The 14,036-nt window shown below is 38.8% G+C and overlaps 2 protein-coding genes across 3 annotated transcripts; both read right to left on the reverse strand.

Annotated features, from left to right (window-relative positions):
• Positions 1–1,003: 1,003 nt before the first annotated feature.
• Positions 1,004–7,138, reverse strand: LOC108674568 (ubiquitin-conjugating enzyme E2 Z). Its single transcript, XM_018162533.2, has 7 exons — positions 7,029–7,138; positions 5,599–5,729; positions 5,056–5,196; positions 4,437–4,562; positions 3,587–3,698; positions 2,310–2,525; positions 1,004–1,435 (listed from the first exon to the last, which is right to left on the reverse strand). Exons 1-7 carry the CDS (start codon positions 7,062–7,064, stop codon positions 1,343–1,345), a joined length of 855 nt encoding a protein of 284 aa, XP_018018022.1. The 5' UTR covers positions 7,065–7,138; the 3' UTR covers positions 1,004–1,342.
• Positions 7,139–9,915: 2,777 nt separating this feature from the next.
• On the reverse strand, positions 9,916–14,036 carry LOC108674570 (ubiquitin-conjugating enzyme E2 Z). 2 transcript variants are annotated; one of them, XM_018162534.2, is made up of 6 exons: positions 13,762–14,036; positions 12,758–12,898; positions 12,370–12,495; positions 11,789–11,900; positions 10,915–11,130; positions 9,916–10,375 (listed from the first exon to the last, which is right to left on the reverse strand). In XM_018162534.2, exons 1-6 carry the CDS (start codon positions 13,923–13,925, stop codon positions 10,265–10,267), a joined length of 870 nt encoding a protein of 289 aa, XP_018018023.1. In that variant the 5' UTR covers positions 13,926–14,036; the 3' UTR covers positions 9,916–10,264. The 2 variants fall into 2 exon arrangements, with proteins under 2 accessions (XP_018018023.1, XP_018018024.1); XM_018162535.2 differs by lacking the exon at positions 13,762–14,036 and adding an exon at positions 13,218–13,595.

The raw sequence follows: 14,036 nt of genomic DNA on the forward strand, positions 1-14,036 counted from the left end.
AAATTTCCACGGAGAAATATACAGCTCGACCTGATTCTTGCTTAGTCTTATTTATTAACAACTCTCCCGACATAAATACCTATATACTAAAAATCTCTAAGCATAATTTGAACTATAGGACTTTGAAGTTAACATATTTAGACTAAGATGAATGTATAACATGATAACGTACAAGCAGAAGGCTTCACAGGTAAGATGAACAGAGAACATAACAGCATTCCGACGTACAAAACTAAAACTGGCCACAGCCTTGTACCCTCGCGTGGATGCCCAACATTATATCCTCTCACCTGCACATAGCCGTACCACAGGCTCTAGACAAACCTTGTACCCAGGCTCTACACAAACCTTGTACCCAGGCTCTACACAAACCTTGTACCCACGCTCAACACAAGACTTTCACAGGCTCTACACAAGCCTTGTACTCAGGCTCTACACAAGACTTGTACCCACGCTCTACACAAGCCTTGTACCCAGGCTCTACACAAGCCTTGTACCCGGGCTATACACAAGCCTTGTACCCAGGCTCTACACAAGACTTGTACCCAGGCTCTTCACAAACCTTGTACCTAGGCTCTACACAAACCTTGTACCCACGCTCTACACAAGACTTTACCCAAGCTCTACACAAGACTTGTACCCAGGCTCTACACAAGCCTTGTACCCAGGCTCCACACAAGACTTGTACCCACGCTCTACACAAGCCTTGTACCCAGGCTCTACACAAGACTTGTACCCACGCTCTTCACAAACCTAGTACCCAGGCTCTACACAAACCTTGTACCCACGCTCTACACAAGACTTTACCCAGGCTCTACACAAGACTTGTACCCAGGCTCTACACAAGCCTTGTACCCAGGCTCTACACAAGACTTTACCCGGGCTCTACACAAGACTTTACCCGGGCTCTACACAAAACTTTACCCGGGCTCTACACAAGCCTTGTACCCAGGCTCTACACAAGACTTTACCCGGGCTCTACACAAGCCTTGTACCCGCGCTCTACGGAAACATTATGGCCACGAGCTGCCACAAGCCTGGCGATTGACTTCAATAAGTTACGATAATTCGAGAATATCTGTTAAGCCAAGGCACTTATTTTTATCAAATAGCATTTTTCTCACTACAACACAGCCTTTCTCAACTCTCAAACTACAACAATCCTCCAATTACAAAAAGACAATTTTTATAAAGATATTTTCTTTAAAATAGCCTAAAATTTAAACTAGAATCATGGATCACATATAAAAAAAAGTAGTTACATCTGAAGTTATCATGATTATCATAACTTAAGAATGCAGTCAGAAGTTCTGAACACTAGCGCCTCTGTGACAGAGCGCGGCTACAGCTTGGCTTGTAGCTCCGAGTGTAGCGCGGTGAGGTTCTTTTTAATTTCCTTGAAATTTGGAACGAAGTTTTTCGATAGCAAAGAGACCTGAAACGAAGGATTAGTTTGCATCAATAAGAGAAATTTTCAATAAACATTAATTTTAGTATAGGTATCTCTTTATGTTTTATTCTGAGGATTCATCACAACTTAGTTCCTACAGAAAATATTGATAAGCTCTCTCACTGAGAATTCAAAATGTCTGATGAGTGCAGAACATTATGATTGCCAGCAGTCTCACTATCCCAAAACTTAGAATAACATAGTATCTAGTTATTTGTACCTAGCTCACCTGACTCAATTTATTCTCACATGTACACAGTTTTCAATAACCCCCTTTTCACTTGCCTCAGTATTCAGTAAGCAGTACAGCAGAGGCGGCCATTGAAATTTTCCAATACTTACCAGTACCATTTACCGTGCACTTGGCCTCGTAAATAGACTCTACTGGTCACGGAAGTTCCTAGTCACTCTTTACCAGAGGCCAGTAGCAAGATAATATTGTTAGTCGCACATAATATATGAAAGTTTTACACGCCGCCAATACTGTTCTCGAGTACAAACATCTATAATAATTCTTACAATAACCTTATTTTTGATCACTGTTACCTAGTTTCACCATAACCTAATTTTGGCTCACTGTTACCTACTTTACCATAACCCAATTATGGCTCACTCTTGCTTAGCTTTACCATAACCCAATTTTGGCTCACTGTTACTTAGCTTTACCATAACCCAATTTTGGCTCACTGTTACTTACTATACCATAACCCAATTTTGGCTCCCTCTTCACTCTTCACTGAGCCTCAAAACCATACAATCCTCACTGTTAGTATCCCCTAATTAGTACAGACCTCCATTGTCTTATTGTCGTACATGGCGTACTGGTCACAAGTGTTAGTATCACCTAATTAGTACAGACCTGCATTGTCTTATTGTCGTACATGGCGTACTGGTCACATGACTCGATATAGGCGTCGTAGTACTCGAAGAAGAGGTTCCTCATGACCTCCACGAGCTGCGCCGGGATGCGGAAGCCTTCAGCGTGACGCAGCGTCTCGACCACCGCCACGCGCAGCGTCTCATGACGCGCGTAAATGTCAAAGTTGGTCACCGACGACGCGTTGCAGCCACGCAGCTGCAGCAATTAAACTATTAAAGTACGTAATATTTATGCTCAGATTTGTAGAAGATAGGATATATAAATCACAATATGCCAATTTAACATCATGTAAGAATAGGTTAAAATCAACGCCAAATATTGCAGCAATTAAAGTAATATTTATGCTCACATTTGTAGACGATAGGAGATATTAGACACTAAATGACCATGTGCCAATTTAAAATGAAATACAAATAGGTTAAATTCAACGCTAAATATCTGCATGCACATACTGAATGTAGGTACACCTACAAAACTTCGAAAAAAAATTACGGAATTTGATCGAAGTTGAAACTATGTACAAGAGCTGGAATTGGAGAAGGAAATTCACGCCTAAAGCTACACGCTATCCGCCGTGAATCATGCAATCATGCAATGGAGATTGTGAGCCTGAAATTTAAGAGCTGACAGTGAGAATACTACTCCATTGTGCTGCCGTTGTCCTCGACGCCTACAGAGATATCAAATACTAATCCATTGAATACTTTTTATGGGCCGTCCTGACACATAACAGCACACCAAAGGCTCACCAGCATCCACCTATTACTAACCAAAGATTTTAAATAATTTAATCCTGCACCCCATATCATTTATTTGGAAATTTCTCTTCCGAGGGCAGTTTGAAACAGATTATGTTGGCCTTGTAGAGGCAATGAGAGTATGGTGGGCTACATCAAGACAGCAGGTGGGGGGAGGTGGGCAACTTACCCTCTCAGAACCAGGTATTGTGATCTACATCAAGACAGCAGGTGAGGGGAGGTGAGCAACTTACCCTCTCATAACCAGGACTACATCAAGACAGCAGGTGGGCAACTTACCCTCTCATAACCATGTACGGTGGGCTAATGTCTATCTACATCAAGACAGCAGGTTGGGAGGTGGGCAACTTACCCTCTCATAACCAGGTACGGTGGGCTAATGTCTATCTACATCAAGACAGCAGGTGGGGAGTTGGGCAACTTACCCTCTCATAACCAGGTACGGTGGGCTAATGTCTATCTACATCAAGACAGCAGGTGGGGAGGTGGGCAACTTACCCTCTCATAACCAGGTTCATTACAGAGAGCCTCGGCCGACAACATGGACTGGATGGAGAGCAACAGAGACGACAGGGTGTTGGTTGCGGCCCAGCTCGGACCCTCCCACGTCCTGTGAAGTAACACGAGGTATCATGGCTCTGCTGAGCAGTAAAAATAGGAGCAGAGGTGTGAGCAGCAGCAGTGGTAAGAATGATAGCAGCTTGTGAGGTTAGTAGATGTAGCTAAAATAGAAGGTACTGGTGCTATTAATAGGAGTTTCAAGAGCAGTAGTTACAAGAGTATCACTTATAGCAGTAGGAAGGGTGTGAGCAGCAGCAGTGGTGTGAGCAGCAGCAGTGGTGTGAGCAGCAGCAGTGGTGTGAGCAGCAGCAGCGGTGTGAGCAGCAGCAGTGGTGTGAGCAGCAGCAATAGTGTCAGCAGTAGCAGGGGTAAGACGGATACCAGCTTGTGAGGTTAGTAGATGTGGCTAAAATAGAAGGTACTGGTGCTATTAATAGGAGTTTCAAGAGCAGTAGTTACAAGAGAATCACTTATAGCAGTAGGAAGAGTGATGGCAGCAGCAATCTGTAGAGTTAAGTATAACAGCTGTAAGTACAAGCGGTAAAAATAGTTACTGCAATTCAACTATGAAATTTTGATGGCTGTACTAACCCTCTAGGAAGCAATTTCTATTGCGCGTTGAAAGTGATAGTTCAATCTAAAAACTTCTGCAAAAAGACCCAACACATGAAAAGGTATTGGCTCGAACCTGTAAAAAAACGGTTCAAAACTTTTGTTGAATGAAGCAAACAAAATGAAAAATGAAAAATCGTACAAATATATGTGCTAAATTGATCAAAAGTCTTACCCTAAAATGCTGAGGCACACGGTGCCATCTTCATAGAAGTTTGGGTTGAATCTCACAACGTGGCCGTAGCGATAGCTTGACATGCAGCAAACTCGTGGAGGGTCGAACGGATAGTTTGGTCCAAATCTGCCGAAGTATTTAATGATCATTTAGTAAAGTACAAATTATTATCATCGATTAGTTATGTACATATCACAACTGAGGAGAGTGAGTGAACATCACCGACTAGTTATGCTTGTTTTGATTAATCTTAATAAATAATCAAGACAAGCACAGGACATAAATAAATTAATAGGGTCTGATAATAAGTTTCCAACATGATACAAGTTTTGAGCATTAAAATGAATATTTATTCCTGTTATTATATTTCCTTCAGCGAACAATCATGGCGTGATCATTTGCTTGAAAAATACGAACAAAAAATCCTGATGGTGGCAATGGTTGTTTGAAGCTACATTTAGCACGAACTTTTAGTAAAAGTGTGTCTGATTTGAAGTACAGTTGAAATTTGTTCATGAGAAGAATGACAAATTCAAACCAGCTTTCATACTGAGTTAGAACAATAAAAAAAGGCTGAGAAAATACAAAGAATATTACCTCGATGGCGAAAAGTTCTTACCTGACCATGAATTGAAAAAAGCCGCCTTCGTAAGGGGTATCGAAACTACCCACTATCATCGCGTGTACGAACATAATGTTAGCGTCGTCGCCAGAGACGAAAATGCCTTCTGTAGGCGATGACATTCCCATGGCCACGTCTCTGATGGATCAAATCGTGACGTGAGAACACAATTATTACATGATCCATGAATGAACAAAGATGATGTTGAAGCCGTGGACTGAGATGAAGATTACTGGTATAGGTAATAATATGATCAGAATGCATCTGAGATGAATTGAATGATGACATTAAAATAGGTACTATTTCACGATGCAACGGGCAACATGACTATATCGTAATCGGATCATACGAACGATTACGCAACGAATATAAAGACGCGACAGTCCACGAACGATGCTGACACATGTACAAGGAAGCACCCAACTAAATAGACATCACAATTTTTGAAATTAAAACTGGAAATATTGAAAAAAAAACAAGCGAAAATACACTTAGGTATATATAACAATTGAAAATATCAAATAGAATGATTGAGCTTGCCTTTCGGCGCGTTTGAGAGCCGTGGCAGAGTTGGGTGCGATGTCCCAATCCTTGCTGTTGAAGGGACAGCTGGCGACGCCTAGTGAGATGTGCGAGCGCAGGACCGGGTCATCGATCGCCAGCTCTCGTGCCTTAAATAACACGAACAATAACAATAAAATGCGTTATTTACAATAAAATGCATTATTTACAATAAAATGCATTATTTACAATAAAATGCATTATTTACAATAAAATGCGTTATTTACAATAAAATGCGTTATTTACAATAAAATGTGTTATTTACAATAAAATGCGTTATTTAAAATAATTCAAGACTATTTTATTCTATAATTTGCATTAACATGCGATTTTCTACTTTCGAAATTGGGGATGAAAAACTTCGGGCGAGGACATTTAAAACTGGACCAAAGAAGTTTCGTCTTTAGCTAAATATACCAGCTCCAGACAATGCTATATATACCAGCTACAGACAATAATAGTACGGTATATATACCAGCCAAGGACTACTACACACAGGACATGCATAGCCTATGTCCAGCCTCTGCTAGCAGAGGCGATCGCCTACACTATGAAAATGCTGTTGTTTTAATAACAATAAAATGCGTTATTTACAATAAAATGCGTTATTTACAATAAAATGTGTTATTTACAATAAAATGCGTTATTTAAAATAAAATGCGTTATTTCAAATAAAATGCGTTATTTACAATAAAATGCGTTACTTACAATAAAATGCGTTATTTACAATAAAATGCGTTACTTACAATAAAATGCGTTACAATAAAATGCATTATTCACAATAAAAGGCGTTATTTACAATAAAATGCGTTATTTACAATAAAATTCGTTATTTACAATAAAATACGTTATTTGCAATAAAATGCGTTATTTACAATAAAATTCATTATTCAAAATAAAATGCGTGAGTTATTTAGGGTTATTTTATTCTATTATTTGCATTAACATGCGATTTTCTACTTTCGAAATTGGGGATGAAAAACTTCGGGCGAGGACATTTAAAACTGGACCAAAGAAGGTTCATCTTTAGCTATATATAACAGCTACAGACAATGCTATATATACCAGCTAAAGACAATGCTATATATACCAGCTAAAGACAATGCAATATATACCAGTTAAAGACAATGATATATATATACCAGGTAAAGACAATGCTATACGGTATATACCAGCTACAGACAATGCTATATATACCACCTACAGACAATGCTATATCTACCAGCTACAGACAATGCTATATGTACCAGCTACAGACAATGATATATATACCAGCTAAGGACAATGCTTTACATACCAGCTAATGACAATGCTATATATACCGTACCAGATACAGACAATACAAGATAATTATTTGGGTGACAGCAATGCACAACAACAAGAAACTTCTTTACATATTAAAGACTTACCAGAGAAATGCTTCCAGTTTTCCGAAAACTAGCCATTACGAAAGTTGCGTATGCGAGAATAAAAACCTCAGATGAGCTCCAAATATTAAATTAGATAAATTCTGTTAAATATTTACTGAGAAGTGATATGAGTGAGCACCAAAGGCATGTTAAATTAATAAGTATTATTCAGGGTATGATGAATATAAATGTAAACACATAACTGCTTGGACGTTTTAACCATCATGTTTCTAGGCGCAAGGAAACTATTGCACTCAAGTTTTTTACATTACGAAATTACTGGCATGGCACAATCCCAGATCGACCTCCCCTGCAACACTACCAGCGGCGAGAAGCAAGCAACAGCATCGTGCATCAGGTGGCCCAAATGAGGGCGGATGAACGATAATCAGAGGCAGCGATCCATCGTGGCCTGGGACTGCTACGTCCCGAACAAATACTAAGGAAACTAAGGAAGGCATAGTGGGCATTCACCGCACTACCAGTGAGATGGTTCTAGGGACGTCGTCGGGAAACACTCACGCGCTACACTCGCTAGCTCAACTCATTGCTTGTACTCAAAGTCTAAGTTACACCCCCATGTTTATTTCTGTACACCGCACCTTCTACTTGTACCAAGATATGCCTTAACTTTTCGTATTACAGTAAACGGGTTCGAAAACTACTATATCACTTCACCGTTTGCGCATAGCACTTTGTACGACGATAATTATATTCAATCACTTCACCTTTTCAATTGCCACACACTATAGATAGGAGGTAAGCATTCCTGTAGACTAGACTATTTAGACCATTTAATCACCACTTCGCCGGCAGAACAGCAAACCCTGATATAGTCATATTTATCAATTAAATTTGTTAACCTTCTACTGTCAATGTGAAATTATTGTGAATGAGGACTTGAGGCTCAACTGAAGTTGAGGAGCAAGGCTGCCAAGGCTGAAGGCATTACGATTACCAGTGATTACCTGACATTTCTTTGGCAAATAAAATGAAGAAGAAGATCTGACTTACCTGTGTGAATAACAGAATAAGCAGGTTTGGTATTTTCCTACCATACTACTTACTACTTGTTATTGAAATCTTGTGGCTTTAAAGTAACCAAGTAAAAAAAATAATATATTTTGCCTCAATTGCCTGCAGCTTTTGAAAAATCACCTGTAGACTGATCATTTTCATACATACTAAGCCTACCTAATCTGCATCTGAAGCCTGAAGCCGAGGCTGAAGGTGTTATACCTGCCTACTGAAATGCATCCTAGCTACCTACCTTCCAAAGTTTGTAGGAAAAATGAGACTTTTTTTATTTATTATCATAATGAGAAGTGATATGAGTGAGCACCAAAGGCATGTTAAATTAAAGAGTATTATCAAGGGTATGAATATGAATGTACTTGGACGTTTTAACAAGCATGTTTCTAGACGCAAGGGACCTATTGCGTTTAATTAAGTTTCTTACATTACGAAATTAATGGCATAGTGGGCATTCAAGGCAGTGAATGTAGAATATCAAGCCAGTGAGATGGTTTGATATTCTAGGGAGGTCGTCGGGAAATACTCGCGCGCTACACTCGCTAGCTCAACTCATCTCTTGTAGGTACTCAAAGTCTAAGTTACACCTCTATGTTCATTTCTGTACACCGCACCTTCTACTCGTACCAAGATATGACTCAACTTGGCGCTCCAAGTATGAACGCGTTCAAGAACAGACTAGATAAAGCTATGGAAAAATATATGTTCAGATTTGAAATGCCTAGCTCCTTATCGAACCCGGTGGAAGTCTAGTAGCTTCTTCAAACTATCGACAGTCATGAAAAGATCCGGTCAAATGACACGAGTTTAGATCTATGAACAAGGCACGAAATGGAAAAGGATCGGCGACAGGCCACATCAGGCCTACACTTCAGAGCCGACATCACTATGTTATGTTATGTTATAACGGCAAATAGGTTCAAAGACTACCATACCAATTCACTGTTTGTGCATTGCACTTTGTACGGCAGTAAGTATATTCAATCACTTCACCTTTACAATTGCCACATACGGTACTATAGATAGGAGGTAAGCATTCCTGTAGACTAGACAATTTAGACCATTTAATCACCACGTCGCCGGCAGAACAACAAACCTTGCGATTGTCATAATATTGAATTCAGGCTAAACCTTGCGTACATCCTACGAATAAAGTTTCTTATTCCTGTTAACCGAATGTCATAAGACGGCGCTGCATTCAAACTCCAAGAAACGATTAATATATTTCAACTCAATACATGGCGTGCCAACTTCGTGTTCCGCCGCAAAATTATTGAGTAGGTTTTCGTTTCCAACCCCGTTCAGANGTAAATGGGCCAGCATTATAAATTCTCCCAACAAATAGCAATGTTTGGTAGTGTCAGCGCAGAAGAAATATGCCCATGGCCTGTCGCAGATTCTTGTACTTTTCGTGACTTGTTTACAGGAAATATAAAAATGCTGGCGAGTAGCACAGTTGACTCAGTTACTACTACATCTTCACTGCAAACGACGTAAACTAGAGCAAATTAAGACGCTCCTTAGGCCGACGTACACTAAAGCAAATCAAGGCCGTCATAAATTTCATGCTGTAAGCTTGTATGTGTAAGACGGAGAGCCGGGGGAGAGTTCCAGTCCCCTGGTGGCGATGGCCACCTTCTGCGGTTTCCATAATTACAATACTAATCTTAATGAAATACTGAAAATGGCAACAATTTTAGTAACAAATATACTTCTTTTAGCCTTATCTTGTTAAATATAATAGGCGAAAATATATAAAATTTATAATGACACGATTTAGTCTTAATAAAGAAAATGCGAAATGTTTGCTTATAAATATTAGGAATAAAGCATGGATGGCTGAAAACAAGGCAACATGTGCCATCACTAAAACAATCAAGAGGATGACACAGATCCCATAATTTATAAATGAAAGAGCTACCGAGTGAAGTCAACAATCAGTTATTCTTAATCTAGAACTCAATAAAACTGTAATGATCATCTGATGATTGACTACCTATCAGCTAGATCATTATAAATCATATTTGCTATTTATTTATTTAGAGGGCTGTATAATTTTTTTTAATCGCATATTCAAGTACTAGGAGAACATAATATCAAAACATATAAAAAAATCACGTATAACTCCTCATAAATGAAACAATGAATTTTCCCTGCTTTGTGCTCTGTGTTTTCAAAAGTAGAAGTCCTGCCAGAAACATGCTCTAAGAACCAAAGATTCGGTCCTTGAAAGGCAGGAGTTCTTGATGCAGCTTGATGATATCCTTGAGAATGTTCGTGAAGTTTGGCTTGAAGACCTCGGGTACCAGAGGAACCTGCACGCAGGAAGGCATTCATAGCAATCATACAAAGAAATTATACGATTGCTTGGTGCGACTACATGTACTACATGGTGTAATCGTAAATGGTACTACATGTACGATAATTTTTGCTACAATCATATAAGAGTTAGCTTAATCGTTCAACTGCATCTACGTTCATTCTTTTGCAAGCATGTTCTGCAAAAGGTTTGACAGGATAAACAATTTGATCAGAGTTATTCATACGTGATGCGAATAGAGCAGCATTTCCGACAACAAAAGTTAAGGTTTTTAGGATCTCGAAATAGAGCCCAGTCACTAAAACACGATGTAAAATGGTAGTTTGAATAGAAATCATAAGAAAATGTATGTAAAATATTTTTAAGCTTTATTGAGCCAAATCCACAAGCATAAAAATCTGCAACTATAAATTACAAAACAAAAGCTTCACATAAAACTGCCGTGATATTCATACTTCAAAAGAGTACGAAAAACCATTTGGTAAACAAGGATCCAAACATTCCTGGCCCATTACGCAGTGGAATTGATCTCACTTGGTACGCGGATCCATCGAAGACTTTGTACGTGTGGCAGGATGACACATAAGAAACGTAATGCTCGAAGAAGTTGGCAACCATGTGGCGCACGAGCTTGGCAGGGATGTCGTACTTCTGCCACGTGCGTAGTCCATGCACCACAGTCACGCGCAATGTCTCGTGACGTATGTACATGTCGTACAGCCACACTTCTCTCGTGCCACGGCCTTCAAACTGGTGAATAAGTCATGCCATTAGTAGTGCCATGGCCCTCTAACTGGTGTATAGTCATGCCATTAGTAGTGCCATGGCCCTCTAACTGGTGAATAGTCATGCCATTAGTAGTGCCACGGCGCTCTAACTGGTGTATAGTCATGCCATTAGTCGTGATGGAATAAAAATATAACCAATCAGAAAATATATAAACAATAAAGCTCTTCATCCCAGAACAAGAAATTGATACGGTAACCCGAAAATAGGATAAATAGGATAAAAATTGAACCTAAATCATAGGTTCACCTTAGAGCTCAGAAAAGTTTATAAAACAATAATCCATTGAGAAATTCATGTATTCTCATTCACCCAAATTTAAGAAACCCCAATGATCATGTTGCTGTGCAGTTTTCATTTAACATCAATCATAAATATAACTTGCCTGACATCACTCTCAACTCAGAAGACTTAATACAAAACTTAAATTATACATCTGGGCCTATACTCTCAAAAAAAAAAGTTAAGAGATCGTAAGTTCATCAGCCAATCATTGACGGCCTTTCAAGCCAAATCTACCAATCATAGACAAGAAAATAGAGCGTAAGTACTTACATTTACCTAGCGAGTTTTGAAAGTATGGCCCCTGGTGTTTTATAAAGCACAAATAACAAACACTTGCCACTTCAAATCTTGGCTCCCTGCAAAGTGCCTCATTTGTCATCCGCGATCTGATGCCCAAAAACAGAGAGCGCAGGTCCATGTCAGGATTCCATGGTTCACCAGGCCATGTGCTGCGGGAAGAAAATTTAGGCACCCTCATAAACATCACGTCCAGCAGCCTCATAAACAATTACTTCCAACAATATTCACTCTCTGTGCCCTACTGCCTCTGATAATATAAGACAATCTCACCATTAATGCCCTTTTTAGCGCATTTTCTCATTTATGGAAAAAATGCACTATTGTGCTTGCCATGTCCGTCTGTCAGTCTGTCCGTCCGTCTGTGACCTCAAGTTTTCGTCGACGAGAAAATGCGCTCTGTCACTCACTGCAGTGAGTACTGAGTTATATTTTTTGATAAGTTTAAACCTTCAGTAGTACAAAACATGAGAATGCATTCATTTTAAAAAACTTAACACACATAATGGCAAACTTTAATAGAAGATTTTTAGATAGTATCAGTTCATTCTTTAAAAGTAACATCTAAAAATATTAGTTCTCATAAGCTTTTGCTCATAATATTAATTTTTACTAACTCACTTGAGTATACTGATGCAGATGTGGCCATTACGATAGAAGTTGGGACTGAAGCGTACCAAGTGTCCAAAGCGGTAGCCAGACATGAAGCACACTCGAGGAGGTTCCACTGGGTAGTTGGGGCCCAACCTGCAAAACATCAGGGTAGTTATATCATATCTCAACAATTTACTAATATTTAACACAAATTAACCTGCCAATTTAAATCAATTTCAAAGAAGGTAGATGAGATTGGCAATTTGAAAATTTTTGGAAGACATTTTTTGTTTTGATGTGAACTGTTCTTTTACATTAAATTGATGTAGATAGGTTTGTAAAGTAAAATAGGAGCATTTCAAGACAAATACATAATAAAACATTTAATTATCCTTTCAACGTTGGTCTTACGTACCTGACATAGAAATGGAAGAACCCTCCTTCATAAGGAGTGTTCTCAGGGCCAATAAGAAGAACTTTAAAACACAGCATATTGTTCTCATCGTTGACAAAATAGACATCCGGAGCAGGGCAGTCAGCCACCGTCTTTATTTCTCTGCAACAATTTCTTACATTACTTTTGATGAGGCAGGACAAGATATTCAAAAAATGCAGAAATTAGGATCCAAATAAAAATGGAAAATTAAAGGCACTAAAATGGTGTGGAACATAAACAAAATATAAAACAGCGACTAGTTGTTGGAGGCAGTGGTGCAGATGAGTCACATTTTTCAGTCAAATGGTCTAGGGGTATCAATAACGATGCACTCTGAGGTTACTTAGAATCAATCAAATTGTCATTAATGTTAAACATTCAAACCATTTTATCCAAGATATATCCAGAAGAAGAAACATCATGTCAAAACCACTGGTACCTTGTTTGAAATTTTATCCTTTCCTTGAGCTAGGCCAGCTTTTTGTGACAAGTGTGGTGTCAAAAAGAGTATCTCTGCTAATATCTCTATTTTATATTATGTACTTGACTGTAATCAATAAAGCATATCCATGCTGATAGGGGAGACAAAAATTTATACATGACTGAAGTTCTCACATGACTTCTGACTGTTTAGCATTTTCAATGAGAAAAAGTTTGAGATTCTTTCAAACAATGAAAAAAATCTTTCACTTTTTAGTGAGATCTTGCAATTCCATGCATTACTATCCTATACCGTAAGCATAATATTTGTCCTTCTAATGCCTAAGGAACAAACAAAAGAATTCCCACAATTCAAGATTAATGCAACTTTAGCATTGAATTTACTTTCTAAACTTATAGGCTCTTTACTCAACTGCTATAAGATAGACTGCTATAATTTACATGGAGTATGTAAATAACTACCTAATTTGTCTGCAGCATTAAGAAAGTGATCATTGCCAGTTATAAGATTATTTACATATTTATAATTCTTTGATACTTGCTTCCGGCTCCTCAGGCGTCCTGCAGCGTGCCCTCGTCCCGCATCATCCCAATCAGGGCTTTGAAATGGACAAATTCTGGGGGATATTCCAGCCGGCATGTTGTTGTCTTGTTGATGAGGTAGTAAAGCATGAGTGAAGGCAGCTGGCATTGAGTTGTATGCCATATTTGGACTAGAATTAATTACGATGAGGGATCGAAGATCAGCAAAAGATTCCTAAGTTTAGATAACAAGTTTACTACACCCTCAGAGACTTCCTTTACAAAACCAGTTCCT

Source organism: Hyalella azteca, unplaced genomic scaffold (assembly GCF_000764305.2).
Source record: "Hyalella azteca isolate HAZT.00-mixed unplaced genomic scaffold, Hazt_2.0.2 contig7125, whole genome shotgun sequence".
Taxonomy (NCBI): Eukaryota; Metazoa; Arthropoda; class Malacostraca; order Amphipoda; family Hyalellidae; genus Hyalella; species Hyalella azteca.